This window comes from Mauremys mutica, chromosome 1 (assembly GCF_020497125.1).
Source record: "Mauremys mutica isolate MM-2020 ecotype Southern chromosome 1, ASM2049712v1, whole genome shotgun sequence".
Lineage (NCBI taxonomy): Eukaryota > Metazoa > Chordata > Testudines > Geoemydidae > Mauremys > Mauremys mutica.
Window position 1 is genome coordinate 323,800,024 of NC_059072.1, and position 19,277 is coordinate 323,819,300.

At 41.9% G+C, this 19,277-nt stretch overlaps 1 protein-coding gene across 2 annotated transcripts in view; it reads left to right on the forward strand.

The window, feature by feature from the left end:
* Nucleotides 1–19,277, forward strand: part of MICU2 (mitochondrial calcium uptake 2) — a 233,543-nt gene that overhangs the window by 126,268 nt on the left and 87,998 nt on the right. For both annotated transcript variants that reach the window (XM_045017582.1, XM_045017589.1), the window contains exon 2: nt 5,580–5,727. In XM_045017582.1, the coding sequence (XP_044873517.1) occupies nt 5,580–5,727 (148 nt within the window). The remainder of the gene's footprint in view (nt 1–5,579; nt 5,728–19,277) is intronic.

A 19,277-nucleotide genomic window follows, 5' to 3' on the forward strand; every position in this document is an offset into this window, starting at 1 on the left:
CCTGAATCAGGTTTGCTCTGGAATTTCTTTCCTTACATTCTCCCCTAATATAATGATCATTACAGATGCATCTCTTGGTGGATGGGGCACTCATATGACACACAGGGCTTGGACTGCTTGGGAATCCAGGATGTTCAGCCCTTTTTGAAATGGGGGGCAGGGAGGAGGGGATTTGCCATAGGGCATTATTGATTTTCGATACCCCTTTATGTAGGAGTAAAAGCCACCCTAACAGGTGCCGTGGCGCAAAGGACATTGAACAGGGAGTCCAATGGCTGCTCTAGCTCTTCTACCTGGAGCCCCAGGTTGCAGGTGACCCTCTTCAAGAGTTCCGGATGAGCTTAGCATCATCTTGTGGAACTGGTTGAAGGGGACCCGTAATAGCTTTGTCCTGCGACGATGAGGATGAAGCCGGTGCTGTGGGATCTGCCATGTGCCATGGTGGCCCAGCTGGCTGTTCCCCATGGTCCTCATGGGCCGGGGGGGGTCTTCCCTTTGGACCGTTGGATCCTCAGCACAGTGGAACAGGGTTATACCCTCCAGTTCCTTTCTACACCCCCTTCCCACCCACCTTCCCCGTCCCTCTTCAGGGACCCCTCTCAAGAGAGTCTTCTCATGCAGGAGGTAGAAGGGTTGCTGCATTTGAGTGCAGTGGAAGAGGTTCCTCACGAGTACAAAAACAAGGGGTTCTATTCCTGGTCCTTTTTAATCGCAAAGGCCAAGGGCAGTCTATGGCCCATCCTGGACCTGCGAGACCTCAACAAGTACCTAAAAAAATGGAAGTTCCACATGGTCTTCCTGACATCCATCTTCCCTCCCTGGATCCGGGAGACTGGTATGCCACCCTTGACTTCAAGGACACTGTTTACACATAGCCATCTTTCAAGGTCACAGATGCTTCCTACAATTCATGGTGGTACCAGACCACTACCAGTTTGTGGTCCTCCTGTTCAGCCTTGCAACAGCACCGAGGATGTTTACCAAGTGCATGTCGGTAGTAGCCGCTTACATCAGGCATCGGGATATCGCGTTTTCAAGATTTACTTCATATATCCATAAGGCCTAGAATCTTTCTTTTAATGAAATTTGAGATTCTTATGTGATGACATGACTCCAGGAGTGGAAGCTTTAAGAAAAACACAAAATGTTGCAAGGTTGACAATAAAATTGCAAAAGTTGGCAAGACCAATATATTTCATTTATGCAAATATTGACTCCTTAGTGTTTTGATAAATGTCTTCAGCTTTTTTCTTACCAAAAGGAAAAAAAAACATTTGTTTCCAAAATAGTTTTGTAAACAAAAGAAGTTATTCATGACAAAAAACTGAACCAGTGAAATTACAGTAATAATATGTATTGACAGTTTTGATGGTAATAAATTCTATTCCCTCTGTGTGTGTGGGGGTGGGTGTGTGGAGATACACAAATTTACAGCTGTTTTATTTAAATTTAAAATTTTCAACTGTTGAAGTTCAGCAGTTTTAATATCACTAATAAGCCATGCTTTGGCCATTGTTAAAACAAGTATTCTAGTATTTTAAGAGCTTGAAAATCCAATTGGCATGGACAGTTGTATAATAGGATTAACTCTTAATCTTCTTCCACAAGCACAACATAATAAGTTTATGCAAAAAAAAATCTTTCCATAATTTCAATTAAAACAGTACTATAGAGCAATCTATTTTGAAGTTTGCTTTAGGGCACAAACTGTTGACGTTATTATGAGATGATTCTAATAAGAGTGCTGAATTTTAACAGCTCACAAGTATGAATTATTCACTTGATATCTGAAGCGGCATTTGTTGAAACTTGTAAAAAGACAATTCTGTAGTAACCAATCCCAGAACTTTTTTGAGACTTACTACATTAGAGTTGTTTTAAAATAGTATTTTTCAGAATCTGTGAATCTGATTAATAGAAGAACAAAAATGTTGTTTGCATCTTCCACACCCAGCTTTCTTCTAATGTACAAGATAAAGGTTAAAGGAACACTTTCTACTTGAAATCTGATCAATTTAAAAATGAGTTTAAAATGGCTTCAGGTGCCACACCTGTCCCTCTGCTGCCAGGTTTTATTTTTCTAGTAACATTTTCCTAATTTTAAAATTTGTTTCATTTCCTTTATTGTTGTTCGAAAGACCCAAGTAAGCAAGGGAAACCGAATGACAGTACAGGGGTAAAAGTGAAATTGACTAATATAATATAAACAAAAGCACATATCATCCAACATAGCATTTACACATGTACTTCACTTTAATGGGACTGCTTGATTTAAGTCATGCAGTTTGGAGCGTAGCTGCAGTGCCTATCAAGATGGGTCTAGTCACCACTATAGAAGGTCAGAAAATGGAATTTCCATCCTATGGGAAATTCCAGTACTTCAAAAAATGTTCTTCATGAACTGATACAAAAAGTCAAAATATTTCATGGGACAAAATCTGAAATGTTTCGATTCAGAAACATTGAAACAAGCTTATTTAAACATAGTATAGAATTAAAAATTTCAACAAAAAGTCAGTATAAGTGAAAACAAGAAAGTAGAAACAAAATACTCCATTTTGATTTTGAATCTTTTACTTTTACCTCAAATTTCATTTAAATTGACATTTCCTTGAAACATTTAGATTTTGAGATACCAGCTTTTTCCAATAGAAAACTTCCATGGAACATTTTTCAACTAGCTCTAGTGTTTTGCTTATATTTTGCTTATATATCCTTTTCATTTATCCTTCATTTATTTATTTGCATTTTCAGATTGTAAAACCTTTTTGGCAGGAACTATATCTTCCTGTAAGTCTCTACAGCATCTCATATAGTTTGGACTCGGCTATAATAACTATAATTATTTATAATAGCTTAGGCCTGGTCTACACTAGGAGTTTATGTCGAATTTAGCGGCGTTAATTCGACTTAACCGTGCACCCGTCCACACCAAGAAGCTAATTAGTTCGACCTAGAGGACTCTTTAGTTCGAATTCTGTACTCCTCCCCGACGAGGGGAGTAGCACTAAATTCGACATGGCTATGTCGAATTAGGCTATGTGTGGATGGAAATCGACCTTAGTAGCTCCGGGAGCTATCCCACAGTGCACCACTCTGTTGACGCTCTGGACAGCAGTCCGAGCTTGGATGTTCTGACCAGCCACACAGGAAATGCCCAGGGAAAATTTGACACGCTCCGGCGCCTTGTGGATGTTCTGCAGGACCGCAGGCAGGAGGACAGAGCCCCCCTGCACTGTATCTGCAACCGCCCTCCCCCGCCACAAAGTCCCAAACCCCCCTCACCCAAAGTAACAAGAAGGAGGGGCGACAGGGGCCGTGAAAACTGTCACTGCACCCCTACAGAGTGCACAAATACAAGAAGGCTCTCATTCCCTAAATGTTGAGAAGTCCTTCCCTTCCTGGCTCACCGAAGCCCCAATCCCAGTTTCATCCCCTAACTGTGTAGTTGATTATTAAAAGTAGTTTGCTGTTAATTACTATTTCCGTCAAGTTTTTCTACAGAAGACTGTCTGTGAAGGGGGGGGAAGGGGGTTGTTAATTGCATAGGACAGTCACCTTTACCAGAGTACAGACACGAGGGCAGGATCAACAGCAGGTCACACACACAGTGCAGTCAGTAGGCACCCTGGTCGGTCTGGGAGGTGTTTTCCATGTTCTGTGTGGGTGGGGGGTACGTGACTTTGTGGCATGGGAGGGCGGTTACAGAACTTATGCAGCGGTCCTTGTCCCGGACCACAGAGCCACGCAGCAGGGGAATCTGTAACCGTCCTCCCCCGCCACAAGGTCACGTAGCCCCCGCACACAGAGTCCCGAAAAGGAGGGATGGCAGGCTCCGTTGAAACAACAAGTCCGGCACTGCAGACCGCTCTAGGAGCAGGAGCCTGTCATTCCTGAGTGTAGAAGCAGTGTTAACATCACTGCACACCCTACCCACCACAGTCTGCATCCCTGTTTCAACCCTTTAACGCGAATTCATTAATAAAGAAAACGTTGTTAATTAACAATGTTCCATTAACTTTATTTTTAAACGTGTGTTGGAAGGGGGGAAACGTGGTGAACGGGGTATGTAACCGCAGAAGAAAGTCAACAGTAACTGAAGCAGGGGCAGGTTCAGCTTCTCTGTAAAGAAACTGAACAGTCACAGGTTACCCTGCTCCCTGAGGAACCTAGCTTTCAAAGCCTCCCGGATGCACAGCGCTTCCCGCTGGGCTCTTCTAATTGCACGGCTGTCTGGCTGAGCGTAATCAGCAGCCAGGCGATTTGCCTCAACCTCCCATCCCGCCATAAAGGTCTCCCCCTTGCTCTCACAGAGATTGTGGAGCACACAGCAAGCTGCAATAACAATGGGGATATTGGTTTTGCTGAGATCCGAGCGAGTCAGTAAGCTCCTCCATCTCCCTTTGAGACGTCCGAAAGCACGTTGAATGATGACAGTTACCCAAGACCACCCTCGACACATTTTCCCCCCAGCATGCATTGTGGGGAAATCCCAGAATTCAAATGGGCAGCGGGGACTGCGAGAACTGTGGGATAGCTTCCCACAGTGCACCGCTTCCAATGTCGACGCTTGCCCCGTTAGTGTGTACTCACTAAGTCGAATTAGTGTCCTTAGTGTGGACACACAAATTCGACTTTGTAAGGTCGATTCCACAAATTCGAATTAAGTTAAATCGAACTACTCTTGTAGTGTAGACATACCCTTACAAATGGGGTCTTGGTACTCTGAGTTTGTCTAATTTAGATTTCCTTGTTTTTCCATCATTGTTCATAGTTGTTAGGGTTACTAAAGTGTAATGGCTTTGTATACAATTTCTAAGGAGTGTTCATGGGTGTTGGAGAATTGTTCCACAGCATGAGTCAAATACATATGTCATGTTCATTCTAAGAAACTCGAATTTTCCAAGTGCTCAGTTATTCTCTCTGAAATGGTAAAATATTATGCCTATTTCTTGTTTTCACTCCGTCCAGATTCTCTCTGCACCTGACATCACTTTCTGTTGCTGTTTCTGCAGTATTGCCGAAGCTTATGATTTTATCATAAGTTTCTCTAAATTTGGTGTTTTTCTTAAAGTCCCAGTTCATGGAGTTCAGGTGATTATGTTAGAATCTCAGCTCTGGTTACAAAAAATAGTAAGTTTCAACCTCATGATTATGGAGAGGAGCTTGGAAACATGAACCCTAAAGGCTCAAAACCCAGAAGGCAAATAAAAAGAACACAACTTATTTTTAAAATCTCATGATTTGGAGGGAATGATTTTTGGTGTGGACAATACTGCCTCTGCTTCTGTTGTCTAAAACCCAAGCCCACACCTAAACTGGAAAAATCACTGTTCCTATATAATGTGTCATGGTAGTTATTCCATAGCTAGACAACAAATTTTAACAATGGTTCAAAAAAATTCATAATCCTGTCCCTTTTTAAGGTTAAACTAGAATAACTATCTAAATTACAACCAGTCCCTCTTACAGTGGTGACTTGACCTCAATATACTGAGGATAGTAGGCTGCCTTCTGATTAGGATAATGGTCTAAAGCCTAATAATATTTTTGTTACATTGTTTTTTCCCCGTTTTTAGAAGGAAGATGTCGCTAATGAGGAGATGGCAGAAAAACTGTCTATTCGAAAGCAGCGCTTTATGAAGTTTGCATCCTTGGAATATGAAGGAGAATATTACATGACACCTAGAGACTTCCTGTTCTCAGTAATGTTTGATCAAGTCGGCCGTAAGTTGATTTCTCCTCAGTAAATTGTACTACTGATTTGTGTGATGGGTACTCTTTAAGAAGTTCCTATTCTTAGCTGAAGAAAATCAGCAAAGGCCAGATAACAACATTAATAGAATACATGCTTGTAGACTCTTAATAGGGACCAGTTGGCATACCTGTTGAGACTGAAGGTCAGAAATCTGGAGTCTTTGTGCAAATGACTTAAACCCCTAATGTGCATATTTGATCAATATTAATTTCCTTGTTTATCTAAACAACAGAGAAATTAGCCAGTTTATAATTACACCAGTGTTCAGAACATCCCCTCCCAGCTATCTCCATAATTGATACTGTGACTTTTTTTCCTTGCACAAAAAGGAAGTTGTGGGAGTGAAAGATGGTCATTTGTTGTCCCTATTGCACCTAGACTTCTCTTCTGTGGGAACTGTTATTTGTGAAAAACAGAGTGGAATGGGTCAAATTTTTACATGTTTAAAAAACAAAACACTTTTAAAATCCTATAATCCAATGAGAAGTCAACATGCTATGTATCAAGTGCTTGGGCTGAATTAAAGATCTTGTGAGCTTTTATCCTCCTTTACCTAAGGTTCCAGACTGTCATGGCCAAATCCCAGCCTGATTAACAATGTCCACCTTAAAGCTCCCCCTTGTAGTTTCAGAGGTAGTTGCCTTTTCACTGTCTTCCCCTCACTAACTGTGGCCCTGTTGTACTCTGTCTCCTGTTCCATAGTGAACTGCCCCCTTTCTCTCTAATGCACCCAGTGCACTGCACTTGGCTGTATTTGCTGAGTTGCATGATTCACTCCAGTCTATAATCCCGGCTTCCTCCTAGTCCATGGCTTTTTCCTACTGCGTGGCTGCTCTCTCCATAGCCTTTTGCCTTTCTGTAAATCCATGGCATGAGGCTCCTTTAGGGGGCTGAGTAAGCTATTGCCTGATCATAAAAATGAGAGATAGAGGCCGCTGCCGGACAGCCCAGGAGAAGGGTACCCAAAGTCAGGGAGTCTCCTGGGAGAACCAAAATACTTAACAGGTAAGAACGACTAGAGTTGTTAATATTGCAGTCTACTTTGTATTTCCTTTAATAACTGCACATGTGTATATGCTTATAAATGCATACATTTTAAAACATCCTTAAGGCAGCCTAAATCCCCTAACTAGCCCCCCAGTTCCTTTGTTGCCTTCCACAAATTGGGTTAAGCTGCTTTGGTTTTAGTTTCTTTAAACTTGCATAGACAGTACAAAAACACAACATGGGAGGGACAGCAAGGGGACAAGTTGGGGCAGGGTATGCATCTCATAATAGTTTTGGTAAGTATGCACTTTACAAGTTATGCATCCTTGGGTTGCAATTAACTTTATTAACCTTCTTACTTAACCAAAGATATATACCCCACCTGCCCAACACACAACTTTCAAATGCTCTTAACTTTATAAAATCAATGTACATTCATACAGCAACATGAAGGAGAGCAGGTCTCCTCCCTACTCAGCAGATCAATCCCTAGTAGTTAAGAGATTGCCCTTGTTTTTACAGAACCCTCAGGCAGCAGTTACCACTTCCAAAAGAGAGGGAAATACTGAGGGCTTGTCTTCATGACCGGGGAGATCAACACCCTTGCAGCAGGTGTCAATTTAGCGGGTCTAGTGAAGACCCACTAAATTGATGGCAGAGCGCTCTCCGGTCAACTTCAGTATTCCAGGTCCCCGAGAAGAGCAAGGTAAGTCCATGAGGGAGCGTATCCCATTGATGCAGCACGTGAAGTCACAGTGGTAAGTTGACCTAAGCTATGTTATTCACGTAGCTGGAGTATCGTAACTTAGGTCAGCTTACCCTGGTAGTGAAGACAAGCCCTCAGATAAAGAAAAGATCCTTATCCCCTGTCAGAGGAATGGAAATGAATAGCTGCCCCATAAGTTGCTTCAGGGAAAGCAAGCCTGCCATTTGCCTCCAAAAGTTAAGCAAATGTAAAGTATTCTGTTTTCTATCTAGCAGAACCTAGATATACCTAATATACCAAACCTAATATATGTTATGTTATGCAAATATGGTGCAAATTTGCATCTTCCTTACTAGCCTTACCATTTAAAAACAATCAGAGCTGTACAGCAGTTAAAAATTCTTTCTGGATGTTGCTTGATTGGACAGCTAGTTTATTTTTTAAAGTGTGGGGTTGGAATGTTCAACCTATCAACTCATTTTATTGTCTGAACATTAGTTGGGTGCTTAAGAATCTTTTCAGTAGAGAAAGAAGGCAAAGTCATTCTCAGTCCATATCAGTTAACCAGACATTAACTAGAGAATGAAGTGGCAGTTTGAGCACGACGCTTAGTGATTTGCTGAGCAAACCAGAGATGCTGTTCATTATTTCAAACAGATATTCATGAATCTGTGAGTCATTGCAGCTGGTATGGCTAGTATAAGTCCAGATGACAATACTACATAAAGCTAAAGAGTGCATAATACTGTTATGCTGAAATTGATTAATGGCTGCTATCAAGCATGTCTTTAGTCATTAGGTAATTACAGACATAATTAAAGCTGATGGGCATGCTAGCTACTATTCATTCAGCCTAAATGGAAGAAGCAATTAAGCTCCTTTATGGAGTAAAATAGCTGGAGACAATGGAAGTCACCACCCAAGGCTGTATGCAAGGTTGATCAAGATTTAAGCCATGTGGGCCAAAGGGTTTCCCTGGGACCTGATTGCAAATGCCAAGGGCTAGGTCATTGAGTGTTTGGAGCTGTGTATGTGTCAAAGGGAGCAAGCAAAATGGAAACAAGCAGAAAGCCAGAGATACGGTCATGAGCATAGCCCTGATGGGAAGCATAGATGCAGAGCTCTTTTGGGTCATAGGACTCGCTGGCAAGGCAGATATGGAAGTTATTAGTAAGGAAAATGCCTGTTGCTGCTCCTCTTATGTTCAGGGAAACAGGACTTTGTATACATTTTTTATAAATAAATAGGATTTCACCAAAGAATCATCAATTTTTCCTCCTAATGAAAACAAGCCAGCAAAGCCTTGAATATTAACTAACTGCTCAGCCCAAGGGGCAACTGTATTAACCTGCTTTTGGAGGATTCATAGCACACAGAGCAAGGCTCACATGGCTTGTAAAATTGTTACTTCTGCTGTTGAAAAGCAAGCTTTTTTTTTCACGGCTGCACATTGTATCCCTCCATTTTGACTGTGTAATGTGCCCTGAATGGTCAGGGTATTATGCATACAATAATTTTATGCTCTCTTAGTGCTTCAGAAAGCTGAATTCATATATTGTGCATCAGTACCCTGCCTGCTTGCAATATCAGAGCAAACCACCAGAGTGTAGGACGATGAATACATAGAACCTTGTCACCTTGATTTTGTTGTAGTCAGCCAGCAGAGAAGGTCTAATCTTACCAACATTTTTAATAAAGCTAACTTTTTGTCATATCAGCTTTAAATGTGGCCCTTTTAATATACTATTCTATTTTCACAGCTGGTACAACAATATACTATTATGAGATGAAATTTCTCTTTTGTCACATAACTGACAAATGTATAATTAAACATAATCAATTTTACAATCATTACCCACCAGCATCATTTCACTTATTGATAATTTTCATTTGAAGAATTACTTGATGTGCTATTTTGCTTGGACGTTTTTATATTTTCTCTAATGAAACATAATTAAAATTTAGGAGAGGGAGTAAATGTGGTGTTGAGTAAACAAATAAATATTCTAACTGGCAATGCCACATCAAAAGTTCCTGGAACTACAGCTAAAGATGGCAAATATCAAACTATCGTGGATATGTCTAGATTGTCAAATGGTTAGGTAGCATTTTTTTTGAAGCAAAATCTTAAGTGTACCCTTTGACAAAGTTGCAAAATATGCAATAAATGATGATTTATTATAAAGCAGTTTCCATGATAAGAAAGTATAGATAGATTACACATAACTGTACAGCAAATACATAAACCATCATAAAATACAACCCAAATGATCTTGAACCCTGTTTTCATGGACCTTAGTTCACCAATTTTGTTCCTTTGCTTCCTGGTAGATAAGCTTTTTATTACTGATTTTCTGTTTAATATAGCTTAAAAATGTGAGATCATGGCATTCTGTATAGATTAAATCACACCTGCAAAGTTATTTACTATCAGGGTGATAATGAAGAAAAATATTTACAGTCCTGCCATTTAAAGAGCAAGAGCTGATAACAAATGCACAGCTTCCTAACAGACCTATTTTGTGTTTCATATTGACACAGCAGATAACTCTTTAAAGGCAGAATGGCAAGGTCCAAAAAATGCTTTTGTTTGCTATCATGTGCAGCACTGCATGCTGGATTACTTCAATTTTATTTTCTTAATTTTATTACAACTGTTTTCTTAATGTAAGCAGTCTGCTCCATTTTTTAATTATAGATAAATCTGTAAAATAGGTTTGGGAGCCTGACTTATTATTTGTACATAGGATGGCGTCCTGTACTGATCAGCTCAACACATGCAGAGAGCGCTTTGAGGACTTTTATATTCCTGGCTACATGCCATGTAAACAGTGTTCAAACATCGCAACAGCAGGGATAGCAAGCAAAACACTTCACTGGAAAGACAAGCTGTGTAAATAAAAAAAAGTTATTAGCAAACCATAATATGTAAAACATCAATAATTAAGTATTTTATTGTTCCTCTGTTTATCATGCTGTGGAACCTACTGCATTTACTCTGTGCTGCTATCTTGTAAAAGAAATATCAAAGGATAACTTCAACTTGCTAGGTTGCGTCATAAGCTTCTAATGTATTTTTAACATATTTGGGCTTTGAGGTATATAAAATATGAAGGCTTAATTCACTTGAGAATTGCTTTAATACTGAGGATGAATTTACATGGAGAGTTAATAAGCTACATTTAATGCTTTAATTTTAACAGTAAGAAATAGTTGTGTACACTGAGGATATGTCTACACAGCAAAGAGAAACCTGAGGTTGTCCCATGCCAGCTGACTCAGGCTTGTGGGGCTCCGGCTGTGGGGCTGTTTCATTGCTATGTAGATGTCCAGGCTCGGGCGGGAGCCTAGGCTCTAGAACCCTGCAGGGGTGGTTGGGGCTCCAGCCGGAGCGTGGAAGTCTATACAGCAATGAAACAGCCCCACAGCTGGAGCCCAGTGAGCCCAAGTCAGCTGGCACAGGCCAGCTGCGGTTTTCTTTACTGTGTAGACAGACCCTGAGAGTACATCTACACTGCATACAGCAGTGTGTAGCATATATACACTGCATGCCCCCCTAGCAAAGGTATAAATAGCAGTATAGACAGTGAGGTGCTGCTGTCAGGGACAGTGGGTCTTGAACCCTGGTCCATAGTGCACTTAGTAGCTGGTCAGTAATATGCCAGTCAGTTGCCAGTGTATAAGCTGAACTCTGACAGAGGACGCCCATCCAGGGATTAATTGGTTGGAATGCTGGGGGCCCTGATTGGTTCCCAGCTCTTATTCAACTCAAGCATAGAAACAGGAAGTTGTCCCTGCAACTGGATTCTCCCTGCTTAGGACTGCTTCCCCTGTAATAGCTGTTCCTGCTACTGATGTCCTGGTAACCTGGCCCTACCTGCCTCCTGACAGCTGACTCCCGGTTTGCCCTCTGGCCTGTCTCAGACTCTGACCTTCTGGTATCTGTCCTGGTCTGACTCCTGCTCTGAACACTACTTCACCATCCATAAGGCAAGGGGTTCTACTCTTGTTATTTCCTAATACCCAAAAGGAAGGGAGGTTGGAGACCCAAATTGGACCTCAGAGCTCTCAACAAGTTTGTCAAGGCTCAGAAGTTCAAGATGGTCACCTTATCAATGATCATCCCTGCATTGGAACAGGGAGACTGGTTTTTGGCCCTCGACCTCCAGAATGACTACTTTCACATCTTGATCCTAAAGGCTCATTGACAATTTCTCAGGTTTGCTCTGGGACACAACCATTACCAATACAGAGTCCTCCCCTGAGGGGCTCTCATCAGCCCCAAAAATATTTTTCAAAGTTCTCTCAGTGATAGCCACTCATTTATGCTTGGAAGAGATAATGATTTACCTGTACCTGGATGATTGTCTCCTAAGAGCCCAATCTCTCCAGGAGGCTCACTAAATCATCAATACTATGATACACTTGTTCACAGAACTGGGTCTATCGATCAGTACCCAGAAGTCAACCCTCACTCCAGTGCAGTGCTTGGAATTCTTAGGGGCCAACCTCAACACCCTCCAGCCCAAAGACCTTCTACTTCAACACAGGTTCCTATCCATAGTTTCATTCATAGACATCAATCAATGTAGTCTACAAATACCAACCAGGCTCTGCCTCCAACTCTGGTGACATATGGCAGCAGGCACGGTGGTGATACCACATGTCAGACTCCACATGTATTGCCTCCAACTGTGGTTCAGTTCAGTTTACAGACCAAACAGGGACAGGTTGGACAAACCCCTGTCACTACCCACCAGGATCAAAAACTCCTTAGACTGGTGGAAGTACCCAGCCAATGTGTGCAAAGGGATCCCCTTCTCGCAGACGTCACCATTGTCGCTCCTCAACACCAACGCATCACTCAGAGGATGGGGTGCACATTTAAACGGCCTCATGACGCAAGGCAAATGGTCATCTGTGGAGATACCCTTCCATATCAAACAAATCTCCCCAACATCCACATCTCTTCTACACATCCTAGACTATGTTCTAACCCTTAAAAAATCAGGACTATCCCTAAGCTTTCTTAGGGTCCATCTAGCACTGCCTTTCACCAACCGGTAGAGGGGCACTCAGTGTTGTCACAACCAACCACAAAAAGTTTCCTCAAGGGTATAATAAACCTCTCCCCTGAGCCTCAACTTCCTATCCCCATGTGGGACCTAAACCTGGTACTGAAAAGGCTGATTAGGCCTCCTTTTGAACCTATGGCTACCTGTTCGCTGACATACCTATCAATGAAAATGGCATTGATAGCTATTACCTCGGCCAGAAGAATAGGAGAGATAGCAGCCCTAATGGTACATCCAACCTACACAGTACTTTTTCCGTTTCATATGAATCAATTGAATCACCCTCCAGTCTTCTACCAAGCCTCACAAAGACAACAGGGAGGCTATACTTCAAACTCTAGATGTCAGAAGAGCCCTGGCATTCTACCTTAACAGAACGAGGGCCTTCAGGAAGTCCCCAATACTTTTCCTCTCCATTGTGGAAAGATCCCTGGGCTCAGCAATATCAGCACAAAGGCTCTCTAAGTGGGTCTCGAATTGCATCAGACAGTGCTACCAAATTTGCAAAATGACCCCTCCAGACTCGATTCATACTTACACCACAAGATCTATCTCCTCATCTGTCGCCGCCTTCAAGGATGTCCCTATCTCAGAGATCTGTAGAGAAGCGACATGGGCATCAGTCCGCACTTTCTCAGACAACTATGCAGTCATTGGGGACTCTGCCTTTGATGCCATCTTTGGCTCCACAGTACTGTCATCCATAACTGACCTAACTTTGAAGTCCCAGTTCTCCAGAAGGGATACTGCTCTGGAGTCACCTACAGTGAAGCACCCATAGGGACACTACTTGAAGGAGAAGAAGAAACTCACCTTGTGCAGTAACAATGGTTCTCCGAGATGTGTGTTCCTATGGGTGCTCAACAACCCACTCTACTACCCCCTACTTCGGAGTTGTTGTCAATGATTGGTAAGGAAGGAACTGAGGGGGGTTGACCCGTGTGTACTGATTAGCCTTGTGGCAAAGCACAAGGAGACACAGTGCATGTGCGGGCCTGACGGACACTGCTACCGAAGTTCTCCGAACAGCAACTCAGGGACACAAGCATACCTACAATGGAGCACCCATAAGGACACACATCTTGAAGAACCATCGTTACTGCACAAGGTGAGTAACTACTTCTTCTTTGCCCAAAGATGCACTCTGTTCTCTTCCCTCCTCCCCACCAAAAGGTAATGGGCCACTCTGATTACATTGGCCTCATTAGCACTACAAAAGTAATTTTACCTCCCTTGGTATTCACCCCTTCTTGTCAACTGTTGAGAATAGGCCACTTCCACCTTAATTGAATTGGCTCATGAGCACTAAACCCCTCCCACCCCAACTTGGTAAGGCAGCTCCCATCTTTTCATGTGCTATGATATATATTCTGCTTACTGTATTTTTCACTCCATGCATCTGATGAAGTGGGTTTCAGCCCATGAAATCTTATGCCCAAATGAATTGGTTAGTCTGTAAGGGCATGTCTAAACTTACCTTCGGAGCGATCTATCCAGTGGGGGTTGATTTATCTAGTGAGGATGCAATGAATCGACCGCCAAGCGCTCTCCCGTCGTCTCTGGTATTCCACCGGAGTGAGAAGCGTAGATGGAGTCGACGGGAGAGTCAGCAGTCGACCTACCACAGTGAAGACACCGCTCTAAGTACGTCGACTTCAGCTACGCTATTTTCATAGCTGAAGTTGCGTAACTTAGACCGACTTATCTCCCGCCCCCAGTGTAGATCAGGCCAAAGGTGCCACAAGGACTCCTCATTGTTTTTGTGTTAGCATTGTTATCTGAACTGCAAAGGATATCTGCAATGGTGGGGTGGTGATTTTTAGCTGGCTGGCTTATCTAATAGTACAACTTATTGGAAAATTGCTTTTTAGACAGAGATAATTGAAATACTGCCATGTTCTGTTTAATTTTGTTATAACCCCTTGGTGTTTACTGTTTATCTTGTAGTATTGAAGTCAAGGCTAATAAACTCATGAAGATGTACTTTAGCAGCTACTGAGTCCAGGTACCAAGCAATGGAATATATTTTTCCAGCAATCACATCTGGTCCTTTGGCCAGACAGCACTTTTGCTTCTTGGTGTATTTAACTGCTAGCAGTTGCAGCAGCTAAGAATTGACTTTGGGTTAGTTGTGAGGTTATTGTATAGATAACTGCTTTGCTTAATTGGATACTGTTGTCTTTTGAGTCAAACTTGTTTGTAATAAATGTGCCCTGAGCTATCTTTCTGAAACAGGGTTACTAAGAGATTTTGCAGTTTCTTTGCCCAGTATGAAGATGTGTGTTTGCTTCTGTTTGAGAACTGTATTTAGAACCATGTGATAAAAGAATGGAAAGGATTACCTAGGAGTAAGTCTGTAATATGGTTCAGCCAGCAGAGTTTGTTTCTCCTGGAGTTTTTGTTTGGTTTTGTTTTAGAGTCCCTTTCCCCACTGGTCATAATAACTTTGCTAGAACTTTTTTCAGAGTAGCAGCCGTGTTAGTCTGTATCCGCAAAAAAAACAGGAGTACTTGTGGCACCTTAAAGACTAACAAATTTATTGTAGCATAAATATTGCTAGAACTGTATTAGCAACAATATTTAAACAAGGTTGTAGTTAGGTCTGCTCCCAAAGCAGACAGGTTGCTAGAGACAACAATGAGATTTTAGTGAGCTTCTGGTTTTGTTTTCTTTTTTCCTTTCATGGTTCTGCTGAGTTTTGCTAAAGACTCATGCAGAATCAAAATTCTTACCTTTCTTAAACAAGGCACTTATGTTGCTTAAGGAAAATTATTTGTCAGGGAATGATGAGTGAAAAGTACAGTTCTTAACTATGCAGCTTTCTGGACAGCAGCAGTTGCCAATAATGTAACTTCTTGATTGAATAAAATCACATTTTAAAAGCAAAACTTTTTGAACAAAAACAGTGTGAACAATGAAACCACTCAGACTTCAGATTGTTTGCCTCTTGCTTACAACTAATCTTTCACAACACACATCTTGAAGGATTTAGTTACTTCAGTGTGAAAGTTATTTGTTGTTTAATGTCATTTGAATAGAAAATGGATTCTTTGAAATGAATGAATATATATTGTACACGTACAGAATACTTGTAATACAAGTAATGGAAATATCTGGTTATTAATAACAAGAATCTGCTTGTTGTATAAACGTGGGCTGCCTTAGAATTTCAGAAATTTACAGCAGTTCCTTCTTTAGCCAACTCTTCCAGTTTTGTGACATACTATCATGATATTTATAAGATTAGAAATAGACGTTACTTTTCTTCTTTTTGCATATGAACAAGTCTCAAGAATTCTTCAGATCATTCCTGTCTCTCTGTAAATATTTCTCTAATTTGTAATGAATATTTTGTACAACATAGCACACCATTTAGACTATATTTAGCATAACATGCTGTGTGGCATACCTCTGAAAATATCTCTGGGATTTTTCCGACTTTAGATACTTAATAGTTTTGACAGATTACTTGTTTGTTTTAATTAATGCAGTGGAGCTTAATCAGTTCTGAAACATCCTGTTTTAACTGACAATTAACTAAGTCTTAGCAGATACAGTAAAATCAGAATCCTATACATTTTTACCATTGTTGCATGAATTGTAACTTGTAGCATGTATCTTTTAACAGTAGCAAATGTTGTGGTACTAAGAAATTAGGTAACATCTGTTTTAAAGGTACTCATTGGCTGCGGTGCAACATTTATGTCCTCACATACTATTGTGATGGAGGTGGGGTGAACATATAATTACCCAGATGGGTAATAGCAGGTGCAAGAAGAGCATGCGATATTCAATACTAATTTCCATTCTAACCTTCCATTTTTGGTTGTTCTTGATTCCTTTGGGCTGGAATCTTCCATGCTTGGTCTTAGCCCAGAGTTGCATTTTTTTGTGAAAGTTATACTAGTAATCAAACTGGTTTTAACCACTTTTGAATGCTTATAGTATGTAGAACAGGTTTTTATTTCCTCCATGTGTTTTGAATGGAAATGTAGCATTCTAATTTTTTTTAATTGTTCTTTGAAAGGCTGAAGCTAGACACACCAAATATCTACATCCATTTAGACCAGGGGTTCTCAAACTGGGGGTTGGGACACCTCAGGGGGTCGCGAGCTATCAGCCTCCACCCTAAACTCCATTTCGCCTCCAGCATTTATAATGGTGTTAAATATATTTAAAAGTGTTTTTAATTTATAAGGGAGTGTCGCACTCGAGGCTTGCTTTGAGAAAAAGGTCACCAGTACAAAAGTTTGAGAGCCATTGATTTAGACCCAAGGTAAAATCCAAATGTGATTAGATCTCCAGCAGTCTGACCTATGACCAGTGCAAGCCTGTTGGGTTGGGGAGCTCAAATGGGACCTCAGGGGCCGGACAAGTGTTGATTTCCTGGGAAGACCATCAGCCTTGTTGAGGTGCAGGCAATGTTGCCTCCTGCGAGTCCCTCCAAGAATCATAGCCAGTCACTTGGAGTGCAAAAGCAGAACCACTATGGCTTATCTCAACTGACAAGGCAGAACAAAAGCAAAAGCTTGAACAGAGAGGTCAGAAAGATTCTTCTGTACTTGGAACACATGGGTCAGTTTTTTAGAGCCACATACATTTTCGGCAAGGCCAACGGTCAGGCTTACTGACTTTGCCATTGCAAACTGGATACGGGAGAATAGAAGCTAAACCAGACATGGGCAAACTATGGCCCACGGGCCACATCCGGCCTGCGGGACCGCCCTACCCAGCCCCTGAGCTCCCAGCCGGGTAGCCTAGTCCCCAGCACCTCCCCTGCAGCCATGCCGCCGTGCAGGCCCCGCGGTCAGGGGATGGGGAACAGGGACGGTTGGGAGTGGGAGTCTCTGGGGGCCTGTGAAGGGGCAGGGATGTGGATAGGAGTCGGCAGGGCAGTCAGGGGACAAGGAGCGGGGGGGGTTGGATGGGTTGAGGGTTTTCAGGGGGGCAGTCAGGGGGTGGGAAGTGGGGGGGCAGATAGGGGGTGGGGGCCAGGCTGTTTGGGGAGGCACAGCCTTCCCTACCTGGCCCTCCAAACAGTTGTGCAACCCCGATGTGGCCCTCAGGCCAAAAAGTTTACCCACCCCTGAGCTAACAGAACTTTTTGATCAGATTGCACTGAGGTAGTTCTGTGTGCAAGCTCATCTGTTTGCAACCCAGTCCAACAGAAAGATAACTGATTCTGCTTCTGTTGTTGGCAGCCACAGTTAGTGAGCACAGACATCCTATCTTGCCACTGGCTGAGGGGAAAATGCCTTTCTCATCAGATCCAGAATAGCTGGAAAGATTAGCCAGCATAGAGCTTCAGCAGTCCTAATCACACTATACTAAGCCAGTGTCCTTGGCTTGTCAGCGTGTCCTTCCTGGATGCTTCCAATCTCTTGGCACCTCAGTTCACCAGGATCTACCTGGATCAATAACATTTGAGGCGTGGTGCATGGAACTTGAATGTAGAACATGGTCAGGCCCGGGTACTGATTAATTTCCCTTAGAAATTCAGAAAATCTTCTACCAACCATTTGGAGAAGCTGGTATTCATGCTGGACAAGGAGAAAGACAAGTCCTTGAGGCTGAACACACAAGGCATTCCTGACTTCCTACCAGATGGTTTTCATAAAGCTATAGTTTCTTGAAAAAGTAACTTTACGCTCCACCATGTGTCCTATTTCTCCCAGTTTTAGCCTACTTGCTTCATCCATCTAGCTTCCATTTTCTGATGCAGTATTCCATGAGAAACTTGATCTGGTTACCTGTGGAAAAATTGAGCCCTTAGAGAAGTGCTACAAGTCCTTACCAAATCACCTTTCAGTTGCTTGTATGTTACAGAACTGACAGACATCTTTTTCACTTTTCCTTCCCAAGTGCTCTTTTTTTATTGTTTGCTGCTTCCAAATAGTTCCAAGCTTGAAGAGCAGATTGGCATAATAGAGAACACTAAAATTAATAATTTTGTCTTCTCTGAATGGGAATTTGCTTTCCCATCAGGACCTGCTTTGACTCAGTGTGTTTGACAACTTCTGAATGTCTGGCTGCGCTGAGACGGCAACTGATTTTTCTCTTCTGGTTTTCTAGTCAGAGAGATGACAAATCTGCTTTTGTTTTACATACACTTTCTTGGGGGAAAATGTGAAACCTAATGTTTGAAGATCTAATCTGTTCCTGTAACTTTTTTTCTTCTTCTTCTTAGCTTTGGCAGTATAGCCTGGGAAGCATCATCAGTGCAATTCACTAAGTGGCCTGTAGAGGTTGGTGATGGGAGACTACTGCACTGGACAAAAACAAAACAAAAACTTCTTACCTGCCTCAGAGATTAATACCAGAAAAAAAAACAGTGGTTCTAAGTCTGATGAAGCAGTGAATTTCTATTCAAGGAACACAAAAAATACTTTATTGTTCTACTAGAATAGCCACTTCCATAATTTATCTCCATAATGTATCAGTTTCTAAGATTTGTGAGACTGCTGCTTGGAATATCATTCACATTTTTATGGCTCTGAAGCCAAATCAAAACACATTTCAAGAGAGTGGTCTTTTATTCATTTCCTCTCCTGCTTATTGGGGTTGCTACTGCTATATAATTAACTGTAATGGGGACCTGCAGAGGCAAACTTGTAAGGAAGAAAGAAGACGGTTACTTAGCAGCCAGTAACTGGAACATTCTAAACATATGGCCTCTGCAGATCCACACTGACCATTCTTTTTCCCTACTTCTTCGGAGTATTACAACTGGTGTTGATTAAATTAAGGCTAT